Consider the following 23,127-nt stretch of genomic DNA (forward strand, 5'->3'; position numbering starts at 1 on the left):
GGGACAGGATTTGGAAGTTTTTCTTAGGGCAAAAGAAGCCATGAAAAGAGCTTAAGCCGAGGGGTGACATGATTGGCATTGCTTTCGGTTCCAACATCTGGGTCACCTGTGGGTCTAATTCTATTCGCTAGTTTAAAGTTTTGATGATGGGTGAAGGTTCTCTGCTTATTTGCAGGCCTAGGAAATTCTGATTGCGTGCTGGGCATTGTGCACAGACGGACAGTGAGCCTGAGTAGATTAGACATGTGTATTGGCCATGAAGCAGGCACATACTCTCATCTGTTGGGCAGGGAGGATGAGGGGCTCATTGTTTTCACCAGGAGCTGAGCTGGGCTGGGCGGCAGGATCGTTGGCTCCTGGGTCTAAATGTTTGGGTGGGGTCAGGCCCCTCCAGTGGGGCTTTGGGATCTAAGCCTCGTCCAAGGCTGGAGATCTCTTGCCCCGCTCTGCTCCCAGCCACTGCTCGCTCAGCAAAAGTCCTGGGTGGGGGAATCAGCGGGTGGAGGAGATTTGTCTGGGGCTCATCTGTATTCCCACTCCCCCGGCCAGCCCACGCAGACGCTACATCTCGGCGGATTCCCTCACGTCCCTCTCCTCTCATGGATGCCTAGGCCTCTGCCCACCGGTGTTTGCGATGAGGATAAAGTGGCCAGCAGTCCCTTCTGGCCTAGGAATATAGGTCAGTTGGACACTGAGCCCTCAGCTCTTCAGAGGCTTTAAATAAATCTGATTTTTACTGTTTATTCAATGTTGTCCTTCTGTTACCGCAGGCGTGACCATCTCACTAGCTTCTACATCCTAAGTGGAAGCAGAACCTCGATGGATGTTTAAAGATCACCTTGGCCGCTGAGTGAAGAATGGGCTGGAGGGGGCAGCGCTGGCAGTGAGACTGGCAGGGGGCGGGGAGGTCTGGGGGGGGGGGTGGTCAGCAGAGAGAAGCGTGAGGACTCGAGGTATTCAGGAGTTGGGGGGCTGCCTGGCTGCGAGGGTGACGGGGGGCCGAGGTCCCTTGCCTTCACTTTGGGGGATGGGACGCATGGCTGAGGAGTGCTGGGGCCGCAGAGCAGGCCGGGAGGGAGAGGCGAGGGGCCCCGCGGGAGGCAACGTTCCAGCTGCTATTTTGTAACAATAATGAGGACCACAGGTGCTGGCCTATGCCGAGTGCCCTGCAAGTCTCCCCTCCTTTGGGAAGAGGGGGACGGTGGTGGGCTGACCCTAGAACGGAGAGGGATGGCGTGGCCTACGGACGGAGGACGGGGTGGGGATCCTGGGGGGTCCTTGGAGGAAAGCAGCAGGACCCGTCGAGGCAGCCAGCCACAACTCGGGGGGCATGCAGTTGGCCCAGCGAAGAGAGAGGCTGCAATCCAGGCTGTGGAGGGGCTGAGGAGAGGGCGGCCGAGGCTGCCTTAAGCAGGGAGCCGTCCTGGCTGCCCTCCACTGGTCTGGAGGAGGGGTCCGGGCAGGGAAGGCCCAGCTGCCTGCCGGCTCAGACCCGGGGTGGGATGGTGCGGGCCGCGGCCTCCTGGACGAGGCCTTTCTTCCCCTCACTCCCAGGGGGCCCTGGGGACTGGCCAGGCCTCCTGCCGCCTCTGCCGCCCACCCTGTCTCCAGAGTGTGTGGCCCTGGTGGGTGGACATATTTCTGGCCCCCGTGGGAGGTGTGGGTCAAGGCTCTGAAGGCAGCCAGTCCAGGGTCTCCTGGGACATGAGACCACGGAGAGCCCGCACTGTGCCTGGGGACCCGTCTGCTGGGTGTGGAGGACTGGAGACCGGGGGAGGGCCAGTGAGGAGCCCCCGGGGGTCCTGCCTGTCTGCCCAGGGGAAGAAAGAGGGGCAGGGTCAGGAGGCCACTTCAGTGACCGAGGAACAGACAGGCCCGAGGGGCGTGAGCCGTGACAGGCGGCCCAGCACAGACTGGATGGGGAGGGGCAGTGCTGTGAAACGGGCCGTGCCCCAGGTGGGCACTTCAGGAGGAGACCTGCTGGGGCACAGGCAGGCGGGCCGGGGTGCAGCCGCTCTCCGGGGGACCCTGCAGGGCCAGCAGGGGCACTGCCCACCAGGAGGCCACTGCTGCCAGGCCCGCCTGTGTGAGGGCTGCTGTCCTGGCGTCTCCTCCACTCCGAGGGGTGCCCATGGCGAGGGCCAGGGCTGTAGGCAAGGTCCCCAACCCCAGTAGAGCAGGAGCCTTCCTGCCCCCATCGCCTTGCTGACTCGGGCCCCCCCCAGCCGCCGGCATCTTCCTCTGCCTGGCTCCCATCGGGTGGCCTGGGGCCTGGACCCCCTGCTCCAGCTCCTGCTGGGCTCTGCGTCCCACTGCCTGACCGGCCCAGGGTGTCCACCACTGTCCCACGGGGCTGGGCTGGGTCGGGAGGGGGCGCCGGTCTGGGTGCTGCCCTCTGACGGGGTGGCAGTGGGGGCCTGGCAGGATGCCCCAGAGGGGAGGGCGAGCCCTGGGCCCCCACCAGAGCCTCTTCTCTGGCGCTTTCTGTCCACTTTGCCCCTCTGGGTGGCGTGCGGTCAGGGCCTGCCATGGGCGTGTGCCGGTCTGACTCCTCTGGGCGCCCTAACCCAGCCCCCGCTTCCGGGCATATCTGGCTCCCCAGGTGCTGACCGTGCTCCCGGACGGGCGGAGGTCTTGGGGGCGGGGGAGGCTCGGACGCCCCCAGGGCGGCAGCTGTCTGGGGCGACCACCCTCACACCCAACCCAGGGGGCCCCTGCTCTGCGCCCAGAGCACCTCGTCTCCATCAGCACCTTGGAGGGAGACAGCTGCTCCTCAGGGCCTGCGCTGAGGGGGGGGGGGCCCGCCTCCCACCCTGCCTGGGCCAGTACGTGGCGTGTGGACGGGGGCCGGCCCCGGTGGGACCGCTGGCAGGGCGTCCAGAGCCCCCAGGGCCGGGAAGCGTGCGCTCCAGATGCGCAGCAGCCGCGTCCCCGCTGCCCGGTCCTCCGGGGCTGCCCCTCCGCCCCCAGCCCTGCGTCTGCGACCGGCTCGGAAGGAAGCCCCCAGCCCGCGTGACTCACCACCAGTGTCCAGGCTCCAGCTGGTGCCGAGCAGCGTCCGGGAGGCCTCGTGCCTGACCACACAGGTGTAGGTGGCAGCCGCACGGCCCGGGAAGGCGGGGACACGCAGGACGCTCCAGGTGTGGAACGAGGAGTTCCCAGGCTGGGCCGCGGGGTGCGCCGTGGCGGACCAAGAAGGGTCCACCTCGTGCCGGCCCTCCAGCCAGGTGAGGAGGACGCCCAGCGGTGAGAAGTTGGACACCTCGCACAGGAGCCAGGAGGCCGCCTCGCCAGGGGTCAGTGGCCCGGGCGCGGTCAGGACGCGGACGGCAGGCTTGCTGGGTGCCAAGGCCTCTGCAGTGAGAAGCCCAGTCACACTTTGGGCCGGGGGCATCGGGAGAAGCCGGGCGGCCGGGGGACGCTGGGCCCCACCCCCCGGGGTCCCCTGGTGGAAGGAGGTGGCCAGGGGTGCTGCCGGCTGCAGTGTGGGGCGCAGGGGGCCCGCGGCTGCCCTGTCTCTCCGGCCCGGGAGCCGCCCTCACCGTGTTCTCTCTGTGCCGCCAGAGTCACCGGGGACTGCAGGCCGGGGCCACTCAGCGTGCAGGTGACGGGCGTCCCCTCGGCCCACGAGGCTCTGGACAGGGCCAGGCGGCTGCTCCGGCTCCAGGACCCGTTGGTGTGCTCTGTGGGCTCCTCCTCCTTGTGCCCGCTCTGGGGCTTCCCGGCCACCTCCCAGGACAAGCGGGCCGCCTGCAGGTCGCCCCCCACCGCCAGGCAGGTGAAGTTGGCCTCACCCTGGAGCCACAGGCCCTGCAGGGGAGGGCGCAGCAGGTAGACCCTGGGGGGCTGGGTGTGGTTCCGGCACTCTGCAGGGGACAGGGACAGGTTGACGAGGGTGCGTGGTGGCCCCTGGCGCGGTGGGTGGGAGCGGGGTCGAGGGGTGGCCAGCGGCTCCTGGTTTCTTTAGTCACTGCCCAGCCCCAGGCCTGCCCTCTCCCCAGAGCCACCCGGCCCTTGTTGCTTCCAGAAGGGCAGTGGGCCGGTGACCTCCCGTTGCCCACAGCCGGGCTGGGGTCTCGCTGGCAGGCAGGCTCTCTCGGCCGCTGAAAGTTCTCTGCACTTCTCCCCCCCCAACTTGGTGCCCCAAGGACTGACCTCTGCTGGGGTCCTTTGGATTTTCTGGCATCCGGGCTTCTGTCTGGGTGCGACTGGTGGACAGCACTGTGGGGGAACAGGGTGAGTCAGGGTCTCCTCCCAGCTCCACAGACGGCTGGCGCTGTGGCCTCCCCGCACTGCCGGCCCCCTTCCTGCCCTCTGGGGGTCGTCTCCATCAGCCCTCCCTGAGTGCGCCTCCAGGCTCTGGCGGGACCCTGGCTGTCTGCTGCTGGTCACGAGTACCTGTGCTCAGTGCTCAAGGACCATCTCCATAACAGTCACCTCGACAGTTAAGGGTGACGGTGACCAGTAAGTTATTGGGCCATAAATTGCGACAGCCCAGGGGTCAGCCAACTTTTTCTGTCAAGGGCCAGAGAGCAAATATTTTAGGCTTTGCAGCTGCACGGGGTTTCTGTCTGTTCTCTTCCCCTCCTCCTCCTGGTCCATCCCTCTAGAACTGGAAAGGCCAGTCCTAGACTGTAGAGATCAGGCTTTGGGCCGCATCTGGCCCGTGGGCCGTGCGAGAGCCGGGCAGCGTCTGCGTCAGGGGGGCCCTCCCTTTTCGGAGGGCTTGGCTCGTGCGGTCAGCACACCTTAGGCCCCAGGTGGGTCATCTTCCACGGGAGGGCAGTCCGGCCCCAGAACAGGAGGGCCCAGCCTGTCCTCTTGAAGCTCCGCCCTCTACCCGCCAAGGCTGCTGGGTGGATGGTCCGGCTGCAGGAATCATGGCTGGGGCTGAGTGCTGACACACGCCGGGAGGGCTGTGGACGTGCACAGCCCCGCCGCGGTGACCTTCTCATCCGGAGGACTGAACTATCTCCTGATTCCCCACGCCCTGTGTGCCTGACCAGGCCACCCCGGGCCCCGGGGACACGCACGGCGGGAGCAGATTCTGCCCTGGGGTGTGAGCATCTTGACCAATGAGCTGGGCAGGGCCCCCCTGGAGATGCCACAGCGGGTCGCGGCCGCTGTCCTCTTCTTGGAGCTTCACCGGCACTCCAGAGGGCCGGCGAGGGAGCTGCCATTCTCTGTGTGACCAGCACACCTCCAGTGGTTTCTGCCCTTCTCAGAGTGAGGACACGCTTCCCAGGGTGGCAGACAGGGTGAGGTGTGACCCTGGGCCCCAGCCAGGCCCCCAGCACTCAGAGAGACTGGAGCCAGGTGGAACTGGGGGTGAGGGCGGCTTTCGCCGGCTGCCACGGCTCCCTGGCCCTGTGGGTGGCACCCTGCTTCTGTGAGGGTCTCGGGGCTCAGTTCCATACTCCTGGCCGCCTTGGGAACGCGTCCCCGCATGAGGCTCCACGGCGAGCTCACGGTCAGCGGGTCAGCTGCGCCAGGTGAGCCTGGAGCTGGCCTGTGGGCCCTCCCTCTCACAGTGCTCCTCACAGTGTGACCTGCACAGGTCCCCCACTCATGAGGGGCTGATGGCCACACGGGGGCCTGAGGTGGCATCTGCAGTAGGTGCCCCTCAGGTCAGTGCCCTGACTTCCTGGCTCAGCGTGTGACTTAAGGAGTCAGGGGAGAAGTCGTGGAGGGCTGCCGGAGGGAGGCAGCTAGGGGACGGGCAGGCAGGCGGGGGTGTGCGTGGACGGGGGCTGCTGACCTGGGGTCCTCGGAGTGGTTAGGGCTGGGGTGGAGCCCTCTGACCGGGATGTCGCAGAGGGCACCGTGGGGGCTGGAGTCCGCTTCGATGCTGAAGTCAGGGAAGCAGTGAGCAGGTGAGGGTCAGAACGCACTGTGTACTGGGGGGAGGGGCTGCAAGGTGACGGGGAAGGGCGGGGGTGGGGGGCGCGCAGGGTGATGTAGTGGGGACACGCCTGGCCTGACCCCCGCCCCCGGCCGCGGGAGGAGCCCGGCTCACCTGGGAGAGGCACTGGCACGGACTGTTCCTGGTCGCCGTTGGGGTGCTGGACTCTGCACAGCAGGTGCTCTTCGGACCCCTGGGGGACGCTTGAGGGGGGCAGGAGCACCTGGGAGGAGGCCGCGTACTTGCCCTCCCTCAGGACGGCTGGGAAGCTCTGGATGCTCCGGCCGCTGACCTTGCTGTCATTCTGGTAGCTCCAGGAGAAGCTGATGGAGCTGGGCAGGAAGTCCCGGGCCAGGCAGCCCAGGGCCACCGGGTTCTCATCAGATAGAGGGCTCACGCAGGAGACCAGGGGGAAGAGAGTCGGGGCAGACGGGCTCCCTGAGGACCCGAGAGAGAGGACAAAAGAGAAAGGGGGCGTGAGAACTGTCTCTCGTGCCCTGCCGGTCGGTCGAAGGTCCGGGCAGCCCCGCCTTCCCTCTGGGACAGTGGCGCCCTCAGTGCCCCTGGCTCAGCCACACCGGGCCCAGCCTGGGGCTCTGGGGTCGGAGGGAGGGTCCGAACGCCATCGGTGAGAACAATGCAGACTCAGCTCCGCCAGCCCTCGGCACAAGGAGGTCACTGAGGTCAGCCCAGAGCCAGCCGGGACGGTCCAGCGTGGCCAGCTAGCCCAGCTAGACTCCCAGGGCTCAGCTGAGGGTAACCATCCCAAAGCAGGTCGTCAACTGTCCAAGTCAAGCCAGCCCAGCCAGTGCTTTTCTGCTGGACCCATCTCAGCCCCCCTTGGTCAACCCAGCCCCGCTCAGCCCAGTTCAGCCCTGCTCAGCCCTGCTCAGCCCAGCTCAGCCCAGTTCAGCCCAGCTCAGCCCACTTCAGTGCAGTTCAACCCAGCTCAGCTCAACTCAGCTCAACCCAGTTCAGCCCAGCTCAGCCCAGTTCAGCCCAGCTCAGTCCAGTTCAGACCAGCTCAGCCCAGCCCAGCTCAGTCTAGTTCAGCCCAGGTCAACCCAGCTCAGCACAGCCCAGGTCAACCCACTTCAGTGCAGTTCAACCCACTTCAGTGCAGTTCAACCCAGCTCAGCTCAACTCAGCTCAGCCCAGTTCAGGCCAGTTCAGCCCAGCTCAGCCCAGCTCAAACCAGCTCAGCTCAGCCCAATCCAGCTCAGCTCAGAAAGCCCAGTTCAGTCCAGTTTAGTCCAGCCAAACCCAGCTCAGCCCAGCTCAGCCCAGCCTGGCTCAACCCGGTTCTTCCCAGCCCAGCCCAGCTCAGTTCAGCCCCACTCAGCCCCACTAAACCCGGCTCAGCTCAGTCCAATCCAGCTCAGCTCAGAAAGCCCGGTTCAGTCCGGTTTTGTCCAGCTCAGCTCAGGCCTGCTATGGGCAGCCCAGGGTAGCCCTGCACAGTCCTGAAAGCCCAGTGGTTCTGGCCAGAAAGCGCCAGACCCACTTGCCTCGGCTAAGGCACCTCGTCCAGGAATCCCGCACAGCTGGGCTGGGCCCGGGGTCGGTCCCTTTGTGCCTCTTGCTCTCTCTCCTCCTCGGGGCCCCTGTCCTCGCCTGTCCACTGGGTGCCCGATCCCTCCGTGCCTGCCCCAGGCCCAGCCGGCTTTGGCTCCCAGCAGTGGCAGTCACCCCCTTCCTCAGCTACCTGGGAAAATGCTTGCTGGCGACCTTACATTCCCTAAAGCATCTTGCAAGAGCCAAGGCGCATTTGCCATCATCAGAAGGAAGGTCCCAGTCTCTCTGGAATGGGCAGCATTGCTTCTCCGGGGAGAGGAGAGCCTTGGGGACGCTTCCCTCGGCGCCTTGGCCTTCCTGGGCACATGCCCTTGGCCCAAATTCCTCCTCACCCCCGGGGTCTCAAATGAGTCCGACTTGACTAGATTCCCTCCAGGAAAGTCCTCATTAACAATGACGGGAAACGCATTTTATCTGAATTGCCGCTCACAGCTGTGCTTTATCCCAAAGCTCTGCAGAAAGCAGAGGCTGCTTTCCAGGGCACAGCAACGATCTAAAACCCAGAGCCGCGTTTCCCACTTAAGTGAGGACACGGTAAGGGGTGCCTTGTGTGTGTGAAGCACCCGGACCCACACAGGCAATAGTCAAAGACTGATTCCCCTTCAAGTGAAAACAAAAACATTTCATACAGATTTCCCGGAGCAGCAAATCTGGCAGCGCTGGCTGCCTCCCTCTTACCTTCTCAGGCTCCCGGTCACTGGCAAGTCCCGTGGGGTCTTTGGCCTGGAAGAATTCCTCCAAATCCCTTATAAACGGCTGATTCACCACTAGCCCACTGGCCGGTGGCAGAAGCCAGGACTGCCATCCCCTGCTCCGGGCGGTCCCAGGAGACCCCCAGCCACGGCGGGCCTGGGGGCACCCGCTCTCGGACCCTCCACGGGAGCTCCTTCCACTAAGACGCTGGCTGGGCCGATGACCCAGAGCAGAGACGGCCCTTCCAAAGTGTCCTGTGTCCTTCCGGACTCACACCCGACTGCCTCTCCTCTCAATCCGCCAACCAACATGTTTAACTGAAATAATTCATGACGAATGCACACATTTCACCTAAAATCTGTCCTGAGCTGGATACCTGAAAAGCGGTCTTGAAAAATACTGAAAGGAAGGCAACCATATCAGAATACCAGAGTGTTTCTTAGTCACGAAGAGAAAATCGACCGGCTAAAGATTGTGGGCACACTCATAGTGAAAACAGTGCTTCGGGGCATCGGAGGATGGTTTGGGATTAATTACCTTGAAGGAATATCCCATTAGAACATTATACGAATGCATTGATAAAATGCACCTAAGACTATTCACTTTCTTAAACCTTTACTTTGAAAATGAATATAAACGAGCAGTTGATAAGCTAAAACTGAAATAAGTTCAAATAGTTCAAATAGGAAATAGGAGCTGGCAACCCCAGGAGCACGGAACGGATCCCCTCACAGCCTTGGAAGGACCAGCCCTGCTGCCACCTTGATCTTACTTCCAGCCTCTAGGCTGCGAGAGAATGAACTTGTGTTGCTTAAGCCTGGCCTGTGGTACTTTGTTGTGACAGCCCTCAGACACCCCTACAGGTGCTGTCCTGAGCTGTCAGCCCCGTGGCCTGCGTGAGAACCCCCCATCCCCGCTGGGGGTGGCTGTGCTCTGTGGGACCCCTCATTGAATGTCCCACAACCTGACAGGGTGGGCTGCAAAGGGCACCATTTAATCAGAAATACGCACCGGGAGCCCACTGCCAGGGGATGGGTTTCTCCGCGGACCCATGTCCACTTGCAGCTCTCTTCGGCAGTCGCCGCTGCGAGCCCCTGCCACCCGCGTCGGAGGTGGTCCTGGGGGCCCCCAGCACCCTGAAATTGCCTCCCTGGGGAGATGGCTCCCAGACCGCCCTCCCTGTGCCTCCTCTCCTGTCCCACCGCCTGCTGCCACAGCTGGCCCGGACTTCCCTGCATCGCCTGGCTCAGCTCCCGTCTCCGAGCGCTAATTCCTGGCTCCCCTACCTCCTGCCAGCTGTCCCCCTTTCTGGGCCTTTCCTCTGTGCCTCTCCCAGCTGTTTCACTCGAGACTTCTGCGCCCGCTTCCGAGCTCCGTTACCGTCTGCAGGGCGCGCGGTGGCTGCACACGCGCCGGGCGCCCCTCCTGAGCCCCACCCGCACACACCAGGCACTCCCAAGGTCGGACAAGCCCTCCTGTGGCTGGGCTTGCTAGGAACAGAGACAGAGTGACAAGGCCTCACGTGGGGCTCGTGGCGGCATCCCCGCTGACGCACACAGGGGCCCCAGCTCAGGCTGCGCTGGGAGACCAGCCCGGGGGTCCTCTCCAGCTCAGCCGTCTTTCTTCCTCTGGACCAGCCCGGAGACCCGGCCTGGCACGTCCCCCACGGGCCTGGGAGGAGACGCACGGCCCTTTCCCACGAGCCCTTTGGAATTGGGGTCAGCTCTCGGGATACACAACACACAGGAGTGTGGCTTGGGAAAAACCCTTCACAAGGAAGCAGTATCACAAGATAAAATGTACATATTTATTTCAAGGCCACAAGCGAGACATTGCAAAGCAGGGCCGGGCAGAGCCCACGGCTGCGGGCTCCATGCTTGGCCACGGCATTTGGCCACGTCGGGAGAAGCCGGTCTCTTAGAGCTTGAAGCTGTAGAGGGACACGGGGAAGATTTCAGTACAAGTGGATAAGCCACGCGGGCCGGGGACCCTGGCCCCAAGGCAGCTCCCCTCTTGTTCCGTCTCTGGTCCCCCACGTCCTTGGCTGGCCGTCACTTCACCTGCAGGCGACAGAGACCGCGTGAGTGGGGGTGGGGGTCCCCGGGGGTCGTGCGCCACCCGCTCCCCGCGGCCAGGCGGCCCACCTTGAACAGGGTGACCGTGGTGCTGTAGAAGAGGCCCAGGAGGAAGAGGACAATGAAGGTGGAGGCCATGGTGTTGAGGTTCTCGAAGCCTTCTTCCTCGGCGCTCACTTCGCCCTCTGCAGGAGACACGGCACAGTGGGTCAGCTCGGCCGCGGCACCCGCAGAGCCCACCCTGGCTGCCCCTCGGCCGTGCGGCCCACCGGGAGCGCTGGGGGCACGGCAGAAGCAGGCGGGTGGGCGGGAGGGCACGTGCACTCCCGTGCCAGCCCCGCTGTGGGCTTGTCAGGCGGGGTCTCAGGCAGGCACAGCAGGCCACTGACCACCCGATCCGGGCTGGGCAGGCGCAGAGCGTGGCCCAAGCTGAGCAGGGAGGCGACCCCGAGCACCTTGTCCCAGGAGACCTGGGGTGGCAGAGAGCACGACCGAGCAGCACACGCACACACGGGGTGCGGCCTGTGCCGGGGCCGGCGGAGTGGCCCCCGGCGTCCTGGACTCCCCTGGAGGTCGTAGGGCCACTTGGGGCTGAGAGGCAGGGGGTGGGGGTCCTGTCCCCTGAAGTTTGGGGTGGGCCCCCCGGCCAGTGAGGACCAGCACCGGGGGCAGGCGGCTGTCTGTGCCGAGGGGCCCGTCCTTCCAGCCTCCCTCCCTCTCCTTCTTGGGGCCAATGGCACACGGGAGAGGCCGTGTGGGGCGCTGGCTGGCTTGTCTGCCCCATCAGCACTCAAGGCTGGGGGACCAAGGGGCCAGACAGACCCCTGAGCCCCCAGGGAGGGTGACATTAGGACGACAGGCGGAGGACATTCTGTGGGGTCTGCAGCCCCTGCACTGACGGACCCTGGGGTCATCTGGGGCTCAGGCCCCTAAAGGGCCAGGAGCCCGGGAGGGTCGGGAGGCGGCCTGGAGGGGCGGCGGTGTGCTGGACCCAGGAGACCTGCTCAGCCCCCACTCCTCTCCCTGCCCACCCGGCTCTGTGCCCACCATTTCCAGGCCAGTGTTTACAGACAGGGCCCCTGCAGCTTCCTACTCCAAGGAGGGCCCTCCTGGGACAGCCTCCCTACCTCGCGGGTGCTGCCTGCCTCCCGCTGCCTCTTCACAGGGGGAGGGGGTGGGGACGCTGCCGCCCTCACAAGGGCCTGGACCGGGAGAGGCACCCCTCCGGGGCACGGGCCCGCGCCGTCCTGAGGAGCTGCGGCCGGCTGGGCCACGGTGGGCCTCGGAGCCCGCTACCCTGGGGCTGGGGACGGTGGCCATGGCAGGAGTCCAGGATGGGCCGGCCCGTGGACACGCCCCCAAGCTGAGACAGAAGGACAAGCAGAGCTTGGGCGTGACGCCCGGCAGCCAGAGTGGTGCAGAGGAACAACGCCGGAGGGGGCGGGCGCGCCTGCCAAAAGGCACCGAGCGATGATGGCTGTGCGAGGGTCGGCATCCGTGTCCATGTGTGTAAGCCCGTGCGTGTGCCATGATTCGTGTGTGCGCACAAGCACGAGCACGTCTGTGTGTGTGTCCATATGTCTGTGTGTGCATGTCTCAGTGTGTGTCTGCATGCCCACGACTTGTCCACGAGCATGCATGTGTGTCTGTGTGTGAGCGCCCATGTGCACGTGCCTATGTGTGCCCGTGACTGTGCGTGCATGTGTGTGTGCGTGTACCTGTGTATCTGTGTGTGTCTCTGTGTGTCCGCGTCTTTGTGTGTGTGTGTGCCTGTGTGTGTGTGTGTGCCCATGTCCATCACATTTGTGTCTGTGTCATGTGCATCCATGTCTCTATCCGTGTGTGTGCCTGTGTGTCCGTGTCTGTGCATGTGTGTGCGCACACGTGTCTCTCTGTGTGCGTGCCCACGTGCATGTGCGTCTCTGCATGTATGTATGTGGCTGTGTGTGTGCATGCGCGTGCATGTGTCGCACACCCGCGTGCCCCCGGTGTGGCCGTAGAAGCAGCTAGAGGAGCAGTGAGTATAGGCTTGGCTTGCTGTGAGCATTCTGCAAGGAGCACCGGGGCTTCCAGGGGTGGGTCAGAGGCCCGTGGGGAGGCAGGGGCCGGGACAGTGGGGGAGGGCGGTCTGCTGGGCGGGGGCAGCACAGCCATGGCCCCCGCAGGGAGGGCATTGCTCACTCACAACCAGCATCTTTTGAACGGATCTTTTTATTTCTAATTTTTATAAAATGCAACATCTCACCCACTGACATGGTTAGTTTGCACGCACGCATGCACACACACAGCGACGGCCGCCCAGGGGCTCTGGCCCCGGCCTGAGCGGGCAGCCGGGTGGTCAGTAGCAGGTGCTGGCCGTGTCAGACATGACCAGCGACACGTTGTACAGGGTGGGTTTACCGGTGGACTTGTCCACGGTCCTCTCGGTCACCATGTGGGGCAGGGCCTCGTGGCCCACGACGCAGGTGTAGGTCTCCCCGCTGTTCCAGTCCTCCTCGCTCACCGTCAGGATGCTGTGCACGAAGTATAACCCGGGGGCCTGGGGCTCGGGCGCCGGGGCACTGGTCACGTACTTGTCGGAGGACATGGGCTGCCCCTTCTGCAGCCACTGCACGAACACGTCCGCGGGCGAGAAGCCCTTCACCAGGCAGGTGACGGAGGCGGACTCCCGCAGGCTCAGCTGTTCCCGCGTTGGTGGCAGCACGTACACGGAAGGCATGTGCTTGGCGACCTCTGCGGGGGGAGACACGGTGGTGAGACCGGGTTGGGGACGAGAGGGATCCGTCCTGGACGACGGGGAGCGCAGGGGCTCTCCTGGTCCTGCCTCGTTGTCCTCAGACCCCAGAAGCCGTGGGAGAGCCCGGGGCGGAGGGAAGGAAGCCAGAGCAGGCTTACCTTTGGGCCTGGAGATGCTGCGCTTCAGCGGCGAGGGCAGATCTGTGTGGGTCACCGTGCACGTGAACCCTTCTCCAGACTCCCAGTCCTCCACACAGACAGAGGTCTCACCCACGGCACTGAACGTGCCATTGGGGTGGCTCTCAGAGATGTTGGTGCGGGTCTGCAGGACCTCGCCGTCCTGGCGGGTCCAGGAGATGCTCAGGCTGTCATAGGTGGTCAGGTCTGTGACCAGGCAGGAAAGCTTGGCTGACTTGGTGAGGAAGATGTCAGCGAAGGACGGGGGGATGGTGAAGATCTTGATGTGGGTGTCGACTGGAGGTGGGAAGAGAGTTGGTTGGAGTGAAATCAGGTGGAGGAACAGTTCAGCCCAAAGAGCAGGCACCGAGGTGGCTGAGTCCCTCGTGAGCCCCCAGCTGCCCTGCACACAGCCCCTCCCTGCCCTTGGCCGCTCCGAGAAGCCAAGGCTCAGGGAGCTGCTGGGACGTCGGGGGCGGTGTCTGCAGACCTGTGTGTGAGGGTCCCCCCCACCCCGGGGGCTGCACTCACTGTGGCCGCACACAGAGGACACGTTCTTCTGGAAGGTCATCTCGTTGTGCACCACCTCACAGGTGAACACTCTCTCGCTGAGCCAGTCGCTCTCCGTGATGGTCAGCATGCTGTAGGTCCTGAAGGTCACGGGCGAGGACTGTACAGTCTCCACCGGGCCTTCGCTGATGCCAGACACCACCCGCTTTCCCTCACGAAACCAGGACAAGGAGATCTGCTTGGGTCTGAAGTCTGTGGCCTGGCAGATGAGCCTGGACGTGCGCTGGGGAGTGCCGGAGAAGGCGTCTCGGGGGGGGATGAAGACGCTCACGTTGGGAGACAGTTTAGGTGTCGGCCCTGCAGAGAAGGAGAAGGCGTCAGCTGGGCCTGACCTGACCCCCGCCCCCGGCCGCGGGAGGAGCCCGGCTCACCTGTGGGAGGCACTGGCACTGGCACAACCTTTTCGCCGTTGGGGTGCTGGACTCTGCACAGCAGGTGCTCTTTGGACCCCTGGGGGACGCTTGAGGGGGGCAGGAGCACCTGGGAGGAGGCCGCGTACTTGCCCTCCCTCAGGACGGCTGGGAAGCTCTGGACGCTCCGGCCGCTGACCTCGCTGTTGTTCTGGTAGCTCCAGGAGAAGCTGATGGAGCTGGGCAGGAAGTCCCGGGCCAGGCAGCCCAGGGCCACCGGGTTCTCATCAGACAGGGGGCTCACGCAGGAGACCAGGGGGAAGAGAGTCGGGGCAGACGGGCTCCCTGAGGACCCGAGAGAGAGGACAAAAGAGAAAGGGGGCGTGAGAACTGTCTCTCGTGCCCTGCCGGTCGGTCGGAGGTCCGGGCAGCCCCGCCTTCCCTCTGGGACAGTGGCGCCCTCAGTGCCCCTGGCTCAGCCACACTGGGCCCAGCCTGGGGCTCTGGGGTCGGAGGGAGGGTCCGAACGCCATCGGTGAGAACGATGCAGACTCAGCTCCGCCAGCCCTCGGCACAAGGAGGTCACTGAGGTCAGCCCAGAGCCAGCCGGGACGGTCCAGCGTGGCCAGCTAGCCCAGCTAGACTCCCAGGGCTCAGCTGAGGGTAACCATCCCAAAGCAGGTCGTCAACTGTCCAAGTCAAGCCAGCCCAGCCAGTGCTTTTCTGCTGGACCCATCTCAGCCCCCCTTGGTCAACCCAGCCCCGCTCAGCCCAGTTCAGCCCAGCTCAGCCCAGTTCGGCCCCACTCAGCCCAGTTCAGTGCAGTTCAGCCCAGCTCAGCCCAGCTCAGCCCAGCTCAGCCCAGTTCAGCCCAGCTCAGCCCACTTCAGTGCAGTTCAACCCAGCTCAGCTCAACTCAACTCAACCCAGTTCAGCCCAGCTCAGCCTAGTTCAGCTCAGCTCAGTCCAGTTCAGACCAGCTCAGCCCAGCCCAGCTCAGCCTAGTTCAGCTCAGCTCAGCCCAGCTCAGACCAGCTCAGCTCAGCTCAGCCCGGCTCAGCCCAGCTCAGCCCAGCTCAGCCCAGCCCAGCGCAGCTCAGCTCAGCCCAGCTCAGCCCAGCCCAGCCCAGCTCAGCTCAGCCCAGCCCAGCTCAGCTCAGCCCAGCTCAGCCCGTCTCAGCTCAGCCCGGCTCAGCTCAGCTCAGCCCAGCTCAGCTCAGCCCAGCTCAGCTCAGCCCAGCTCAGCCCGTCTCAGCTCAGCCCGGCTCAGCTCAGCTCAGCCCAGCTCAGCCCAGCCCAGCCCAGCTCAGCTCAGCCCAGCCCAGCTCAGCCCAGCCCAGCTCAGCTCAGCCCAGCTCAGCTCAGCTCAGCTCAGCTCAACCCAGCCCAGCCCAGCTCAGCTAAGCTCAACCCAGCTCAGCTCAGCCCAGCTCAGCTCAGCCCAGGTCAGCTCAGCTCAGCTCAGCCCAGCCCAGCTCAGCCCAGCCCAGCTCAGCTCAGCCCAGCTCAGCTCAGCCCAGCTCAGCTCAGCCCAGCTCAGCCCAGCCCAGCTCAGCTCAGCCCAGCCCAGCCCAGCTCAGCCCAGCCCAGCCCAGCTCAGCTCAACCCAGCCCAGCTCAGCTCAGCCCAGCTCAGCTCAGCTCAGCCCAGCCCAGCTCAGCTCAGCCCAGCTCAGCCCAGCCCAGCCCAGCTCAGCTCAACCCAGCCCAGCTCAGCTCAGCCCAGCTCAGCCCAGCCCAGCCCAGCTCAGCTCAACCCAGCCCAGCTCAGCTCAGCCCAGCTCAGCCCAGCTCAGCCCAGCCCAGCCCAGCTCAGCTCAACCCAGCCCAGCTCAGCTCAGCCCAGCTCAGCTCAGCTCAGCCCAGCCCAGCTCAGCTCAGCCCAGCTCAGCCCAGCTCAGCTCACCCGGCTCAGCCCAGCTCGGCTCAGCCCAGCTCAGCTCAGCCTGGCTCAGCCCAGCTCAGCTCAGGCCAGCTCAGCCCAGCTCAGCTCAGTCCAGCCCGGCTCAGCTCAGCCCAGCTCAGCTCAGCCCAGCTCAGCTCAGCCCGGCTCAGCTCAGCTCAGCCTGGCTCAGCCCGGTTCAGCTCAGCCCAGCTCAGCCCAGCTCAGCTCAGCCAGGCTCAGCCCAGCTCAGCCCAGCTCAGCTCAGCCCGGCTCAGCCCGGCTCAGCTCGGCTCAGCCCGGCTCAGCCCGGCTCAACCCAGCTCAGCTCAGCTCAGCCCAGTTCAGCCCAGCTTAGCCCAGTTCAGCCCAGTTCAGCACAGCTCAGCCCAGTTCAGCACAGCTCAGCCCAGCTCAGCCCAGCTCAGCCCAGCCTGGCTCAGCCCGGCTCTTCCCAGCCCAGCCCAGCTCAGTTCAGCCCCACTCAGCCCCACTAAACCCGGCTCAGCTCAGTCCAATCCAGCTCAGCTCAGAAAGCCCGGTTCAGTCCGGTTTTGTCCGGCTCAGCTCAGGCCTGCTATGGGCAGCCCAGGGTAGCCCTGCACAGTCCTGAAAGCCCAGTGGTTCTGGCCAGAAAGCGCCAGACCCACTTGCCTCGGCTAAGGCACCTCGTCCAGGAATCCCGCACAGCTGGGCTGGGCCCGGGGTCGGTCCCTTTGTGCCTCTTGCTCTCTCTCCTCCTCGGGGCCCCTGTCCTCCCCTGTCCACTGGGTGCCCGATCCCTCCGTGCCTGCCCCAGGCCCAGCCGGCTTTGGCTCCCAGCAGTGGCAGTCACCCCCTTCCTCAGCTACCTGGGAAAATGCTTGCTGGCGACCTTACATTCCCTAAAGCATCTTGCAAGAGCCAAGGCGCATTTGCCATCATCAGAAGGAAGGTCCCAGTCTCTCTGGAATGGGCAGCATTGCTTCTCCGGGGAGAGGAGAGCCTTGGGGACGCTTCCCTTGGCGCCTTGGCCTTCCTGGGCACATGCTCTTGGCCCAAATTCCTCCTCACCCCCGGGTCTCAAATGAGTCCGACTTGACTATATTCCCTCCAGGAAAGTCCTCATTAACAATGACGGGAAACGCATTTTATCTGAATTGCCGCTCACAGCTGTGCTTTATCCCAAAGCTCTGCAGAAAGCAGAGGCTGCTTTCCAGGGCACAGCAGCGATCTAAAACCCAGAGCCGCGTTTCCCACTTAAGTGAGGACACGGTAAGGGGTGCCCTGTGTGTGTGAAGCACCCGGACCCACACAGGCAATAGTCAAAGACTGATTCCCCTTCAAGTGAAAACAAAAACATTTCATACAGATTTCCCGGAGCAGCAAATCTGGCAGCGCTGGCTGCCTCCCTCTTACCTTCTCAGGCTCCCGGTCACTGGCAAGTCCCATGGGGTCTTTGGCCTGGAAGAATTCCTCCAAATCCCTTATAAACGGCTGATTCACCACTAGCCCACTGGCCGGTGGCAGAAGCCAGGACTGCCATCCCCTGCTCCGGGCGGTCCCAGGAGACCCCCAGCCACGGCGGGCCTGGGGGCACCCGCTCTCGGACCCTCCACGGGAGCTCCTTCCACTAAGACGCTGGCTGGGCCGATGACCCAGAGCAGAGACGGCCCTTCCAAAGTGTCCTGTGTCCTTCCGGACTCACACCCGACTGCCTCTCCTCTCAATCCGCCAACCAACATGTTTAACTGAAATAATTCATGACGAATGCACACATTTCACCTAAAATCTGTCCTGAGCTGGATACCTGAAAAGCGGTCTTGAAAAATACTGAAAGGAAGGCAACCGTATCAGAATACCAGAGTGTTTCTTAGTCACGTAGAGAAAATCGACCGGCTAAAGATTGTGGGCACACTCATAGTGGAAACAGTGCTTTGAGGCATCGGAGGATGGTTTGGGATTAATTACCTTGAAGGAATATCCCATTAGAACATTATATGAATGCATTGATAAAATGCACCTAAGACTATTCACTTTCTTAAACCTTTACTTTGAAAATGAATATAAACGAGCAGTTGATAAGCTAAAACTGAAATAAGTTCAAATAGTTAAAAGGGGAACCTTCTAGTTTCTGTCAACATCTTTGCCTTATTTTAGAAATGCAAATTATCCAGGTGGTGTTGTGTTCAGTGGAACTCTTTCAGCTTTGTGGGGCTGAGCAATACCATCACCAAACCACACCTTGGTGACCATAAGCTATAAATTCACCAACTGTGTTTTCTTGTTTCCTAAAATAGACTCTCGACTGATCTGCTTCCTGCCACCTGCTGCAGGTGGCCAGCCCCGCACGCGGCCATCTTGACCAACTCAGCACCACCAATTAATTAAAAAAATAAGCCGAATTTATTATTGCCAAAACTCAGCCCTGAATCAGGGCAGGGGGCCGACAGTACCGAGTTACTACTTCTCGGCCAAACTTGCACCCCTATAAACTCCCCAAAGACAGGATTCACAGTTGTTAATTGAATGATAAAATTTAAAATACATTAAAAGTCTCTCACATTCTAAAGTCACTATTTTCCTGACCATCAGGAGCCACTTGAAGGATATCCTGTCTTTTAGTATTTCATAAGCGTGCCTCTTATGATGAACATGTATCTTTCTCTTAGCAAGTGTCCTCACGAAGCCCGGTACCTGTAACTTCCCCAGGCTCTTCCTTTCGGGGGGCTGGGGCACCCCACTCTCACCAAGATCGGGACACTACATGTCCATCCTCACCCAGACAATTCTAATCCTAACCAATAAAGAATTTGAAGTACAATCTAACGCAGAGCACACCTCATATCTGAAGAGGATATTTCACTATGCCTTCCACGTGTGGCATTCCTGGGGTTCTAGAAACACAATCAACAAGGCACACTCCTCAACTGACTCTATGATTGCAGCAGCCAAATTATCTCTTGCCATAGACCAAACTGTCCTGCCGCCGAGGGGGTCCTGGGACTCCCCCACAGGTGGCCCTTCCCGCCTGCAGCCGCCTCTTGAATGCCGGCAGTATTCCAATTTTTGAAAGACATCAGAAAATCCAGAGGCTCTGAAATCCCTAGGGCACCTGGTCCTGGTCCCCTCCTGGCCAGTCTGCCCAGTCCCCCGGCGGACACAGACACGTCCTGAGGACCAGACGGCGATGCTCAGAAAACCCCAGAGACAGGAGCAGAAAATAAAGGCCCTGGAGGGGCCATTCTTACCTGCGGAGACGGTGACAGAGATCCCTTGGCCCCAGGCGTCTATACCGTAGCAATCACTGTGGTGGGATCTCCAGCCTCACCTTACAAAAACCTCGGGGGCCCAGCACGGCCCCATGGCGCCTGGGGACCTGTCCTGTCTACAGGTGCCGCATGGAAGCCGACGGTCCGAGTCACTTATCCGGAGGGCCCCGGAACCCTCTGCTGGCCCTGCTCCCTCCAGGCTGCCCCGGAGACCCAACATCCCAGCCTGGCGCCCAGAAGCCAGACCACTGCCCGCCTAGGCTGTCTGACCATGAATCACGAATCCTTAACTCAAACTCAGAAGTCCAACCAACCTCAAACAGCCAGCCACATGCCCCAGAAAGCTGACGGAAGCCCCTGGTGATGCTCGAATCAAACGGCCAGACCAGCCAAAGGAGCTGCCTTGTCTGTCCCCGCACCACGGCGTCCTTGGGGCAGGGAGGTCCATCTCTGGGCCCCTTTTATGGGGATCCTCTCCCTGGTTCCCTTTCCGGTCCTCCAAAGTGCCCCGCACCACTGACATTGAGACCCTGACACCGCGGGTCTCCCCAAGTGCGGTGAAAGTGTGGAGGGGGTGAGGACTCACCTGAGGAGACGGTGACCAGGACCCCCTGGCCCCAGTTCTCAAACCAGTAGTCACATTGTGACAACTATGCCAGGACCCCAAGCAAGAACTGGTGGCCGGCCAAGACCTCCGGACCACCTCACATAGCACCTACTGTGGCCGGCAGGGCTGGGGACCTTGGAAGCCCAGAGCCCGAGGGTGGCTGAGACCCCCAGGGAAAGCCCTGGCTGCAGAGCCCAGCCAGAGAGGGCGTCTGGACCCTCTGCTCCTCGCTGGGGTGAGCCTGGGCCCCCTCGGCCCTCTTTCCGAGCCCCCCAGGCTGACCCAGGCCCTCTAGACCTGAGACCCAGACACCCTCGTTTCCCCCCAAATGCAGCAAAAAAGTCTCAGAGAAAGTGAGGCGGGAGGGCTGGTGAGGACTCACCTGAGGAGACGGTGACCAGGAGGCCCTGGCCCCAGGGGCCAGCATAGCCACAATGCCATGGGCCCCGTTGGGGGGTGTACAAAAACCCAAGCCTCTGGCAGCCTCCTGGTCCCACCCGAAGCCCTACCCCCAGGTCCCTGCGGCCCCGGGCGCGGAGCCCCCTTGGCCCAGACTGTGTTCCGCCAGCAGAGGCCCCATTTCCGCAGGATGGGGAGGCAGATGGCCTTAGGAGCAGCCTCCCCTGGGGACCCCCGAGGGTCCCACATGGGCCAAGGACTCTCTGGAGACGTCCCCCCAGCCCAGGACAGAGGAGGCAGAGAGCCGTCTCACCCGAGGAGACGGTGACCAGGGTGCCCTGGCCCCAAGCGCTGAAGTGGTCCTAGTCGCCCTGACGCACACAGGCCCCGGCCCCCGGGGAGGCTCTGCTCAGGGCTCCTCCCTCCCAGCCGCCCCTGTCCCGGGGCCTCTCGGCCCAGCTCTCAGCTGGCTCGCCTCCAGGGGCTCTGTCAGCTCCCAGGCCTGGTCCCGAATGGGGCTGGGACCCTGCCTGTGCTCCAGGCCTCTGGCCCTCAGGCAGTGGTGGCACAGCCACAGACCCCGGGGACCTGGCCCGCGGCTCAGGCAGAGCAGCCCTGGGGAACCCTCACCCGAGGAGACGGTGACCAGGGTGCCCTGGCCCCAGAGGCCAAAGTTAGCATATAGACACAGTGAGCTGGCCCCGTGCTGGGGGGCACAGAGACCTGCACCCAGGGTCCCCAGGGAGCCCCCAGGAGCCGGAAGGTCTGCTCCCTGCTTGGAGAGACCGCCAAGCCCCTGCCCCCGCAAGCGCCCTCCTGCCCGAACCCCGTGGTCTGGGATTGGACGTCCTCCAGACACCTGACTTGCTTTGTTCCCAGGAGGTCACGTTCCCCTGTGTCGCCTTCTGTGCAGCCAGCTGCTCAGAGGCTCAGGGCCGCTCACCCCTCCTCGATTCCCAGCTGGGCTCCCCTCAACCCAGTACCCCTTCCCCAGGCCTCGGGGACCCAGTCCCTTGCCTGGAATGCGTCCCATCTCGTGCCCACCTGGAAAGTCCCTTCACCTTCCCAGATGGCGCATGCGACACTCCTTCGGGCTCCCTACCCGCCCCCCTTGAGCACCCAACTGTGAGCCCTCAGGGCGAGAGCCCAGCTGCCCTGGGGCCTCTCTGCCCAGGGGTTCTGTAAAGTTGTCAGTCACCGCGGCCCCAGCTAGCACTGTGGTTCCTGGCTCAGCCAGAACCCCGAGGGCGGGCAGCGGGTGAGGTGGAGCCGGGGCAGGTCGGCCACAGAGCCCATGGGAGACCCCTGCCCACCAGTCCCCACAGTCATTCCTGGGCTGGTTACAGATAATTTGCCACTGCTAATAATCCTCCAAGTGTTGAAGGCTGCCTGCGCGGTTTCCTTTTTCTTTTAGAAGTGAGAGCATTTTCAAGGTTGTCTCGCGTCCACCTGCGCTGGAGCTATGTTCTCAGGTGGAGAAAGCCCTGCCGTGGCAGTGGGCGGGGTCCTGGGCCATTGCTGACCCGCAAGGCGGCTGGCTCCTGCCGGCGTGCCCTGGGGAGTCTGTCAGGGTCTCTCTGGTCGCAGCTGTGGCGCTGGCAGCAGCCCCCTTGTTAGCACTGTGAGGCCTTTTGCTGTCCTCTGTGGGAACGGGGCTCCAGGGGGGCTGGGGCTGTGCTGATGCTGGACCACTGTGTGCCCACAGGGCCGGATCCCTGCCCTGTCCCCCGGCTGCTGGTCCTCGGGGAGGGTCTCAGCTCTTTTGATGACCCCGGCTGGAGGGCGGGTGTGAGGGGAGGGGCATGATGGTCTAAGGGAGTGGATTCCCCCTCCCAGAACTGCATGGACCCTGGGGGGTCCTGGGGGAGGGGAAGAGGAGGCCTGCACTCAGCAGCATCGAACCTGGGGCTGGGGTGCCAGGACCCACAGGTGTGCCAAGTGTGGTCCCTCACGGAGGGGAGATGCTCACAGGCACCCAGAGGCCAGGTGTAAGTGTGGTAGGCGTGCTCACCCATGGACCACTGCTGGGGGTGGACAGAAGGACACAGACATGGCTGGGGACTGGGAGGGGGTGATGACGCCCTGGAGGCTTGCTGCGGGAGGGGTCAGTGGATAGCATGTGGGGAAGTCTGCGTGTGTGTGTGTGTGTGTGTGTGTGTGTGTGTGTGTGTGAGTCCAGCTGACCCCAAGATCCAGAGGCTGGGCCCTGTGCCTGGAGGAGAATGGCAGGTAGTTGGATGTAGCCTGATTTAAAGGTGGCCTGTGTACTCAGCAAAGAGGCTGAAGGATGGGGAGCCTTGTTGAGAGTCTCACCCTCTGCTCCAGGGCATCTGGTCTTTCTTTAAGGAAATGGGGGGTGGGGCTGTCCCAGGCCCTCCAGGAAATGTCTGCTCTGGCCTTCCAGCGCCTCTGGTTTTTTGCCTGGGGGAGGGGAGGTGCCCACCGTGCCCTGCCAGCCCCTCTCCTCCAGCCCCGTGTCTCAGGCCCCACCCAGCCCAGGCCCTGTCTCTTCAGCACAGCAGAGGATCAGCCAGGCTGCAATATCGTGTACCCTGTGGAGAATGCAGCTCTGCCCTTGGGGGCTGGCATGTTCTCTTGGCCCTCAGGTGTGACAGGATCTGGCTTTAGCAGAGCTTTTTGAGCCCTTCAGAGAAAGTCCGCCCCGGCCCCCCTTCCTGGCAATGGTGTGCAGAACTTGGGTCAGGGCAGCGGTGGTGAGTCCAGAGCCTGCAGGCCACGTGGCTGGCTGTGCTCATGCCCAGGCTTGGCTCCTGCTACAGCATCCCATGGCCAAGTCCTGGGATGCCACTCCTGCCCCCACCCACTTCAAGCATGTGCCAGAGAAAGGACATGGGCGTTACAGGTGTGTGCCCCAGCGACTGCCAGGTGAGGCGTCTGGATCTCTGTAATG

At 63.2% G+C, this 23,127-nt stretch overlaps 2 gene segments (V, D, J or C); both read right to left on the reverse strand.

Annotated features, from left to right (window-relative positions):
• Positions 1-408: 408 nt before the first annotated feature.
• Positions 409-6,528, reverse strand: LOC133084757 (immunoglobulin delta heavy chain-like). The segment is given in 6 exon segments: positions 409-479; positions 3,025-3,354; positions 3,543-3,866; positions 5,759-5,848; positions 6,017-6,437; positions 6,481-6,528. Coding segments are annotated over 6 exon segments (1,284 nt in total).
• A 3,541-nt stretch (positions 6,529-10,069) lies between these two features.
• The window catches only part of LOC133084762 (immunoglobulin heavy constant mu-like), a 266,145-nt gene continuing 253,087 nt past the window's right edge, over positions 10,070-23,127 (reverse strand). The window contains 8 exon segments of the C gene segment in view: positions 10,070-10,230; positions 10,315-10,430; positions 12,646-12,978; positions 13,141-13,455; positions 13,672-14,025; positions 14,100-14,423; positions 19,190-19,228; positions 21,336-21,348. Coding sequence covers positions 10,222-10,230; positions 10,315-10,430; positions 12,646-12,978; positions 13,141-13,455; positions 13,672-14,025; positions 14,100-14,423; positions 19,190-19,228; positions 21,336-21,348 — 1,503 coding nt within the window.

Source organism: Eubalaena glacialis, chromosome 2 (assembly GCF_028564815.1).
Source record: "Eubalaena glacialis isolate mEubGla1 chromosome 2, mEubGla1.1.hap2.+ XY, whole genome shotgun sequence".
Classification (NCBI taxonomy): domain Eukaryota; kingdom Metazoa; phylum Chordata; class Mammalia; order Artiodactyla; family Balaenidae; genus Eubalaena; species Eubalaena glacialis.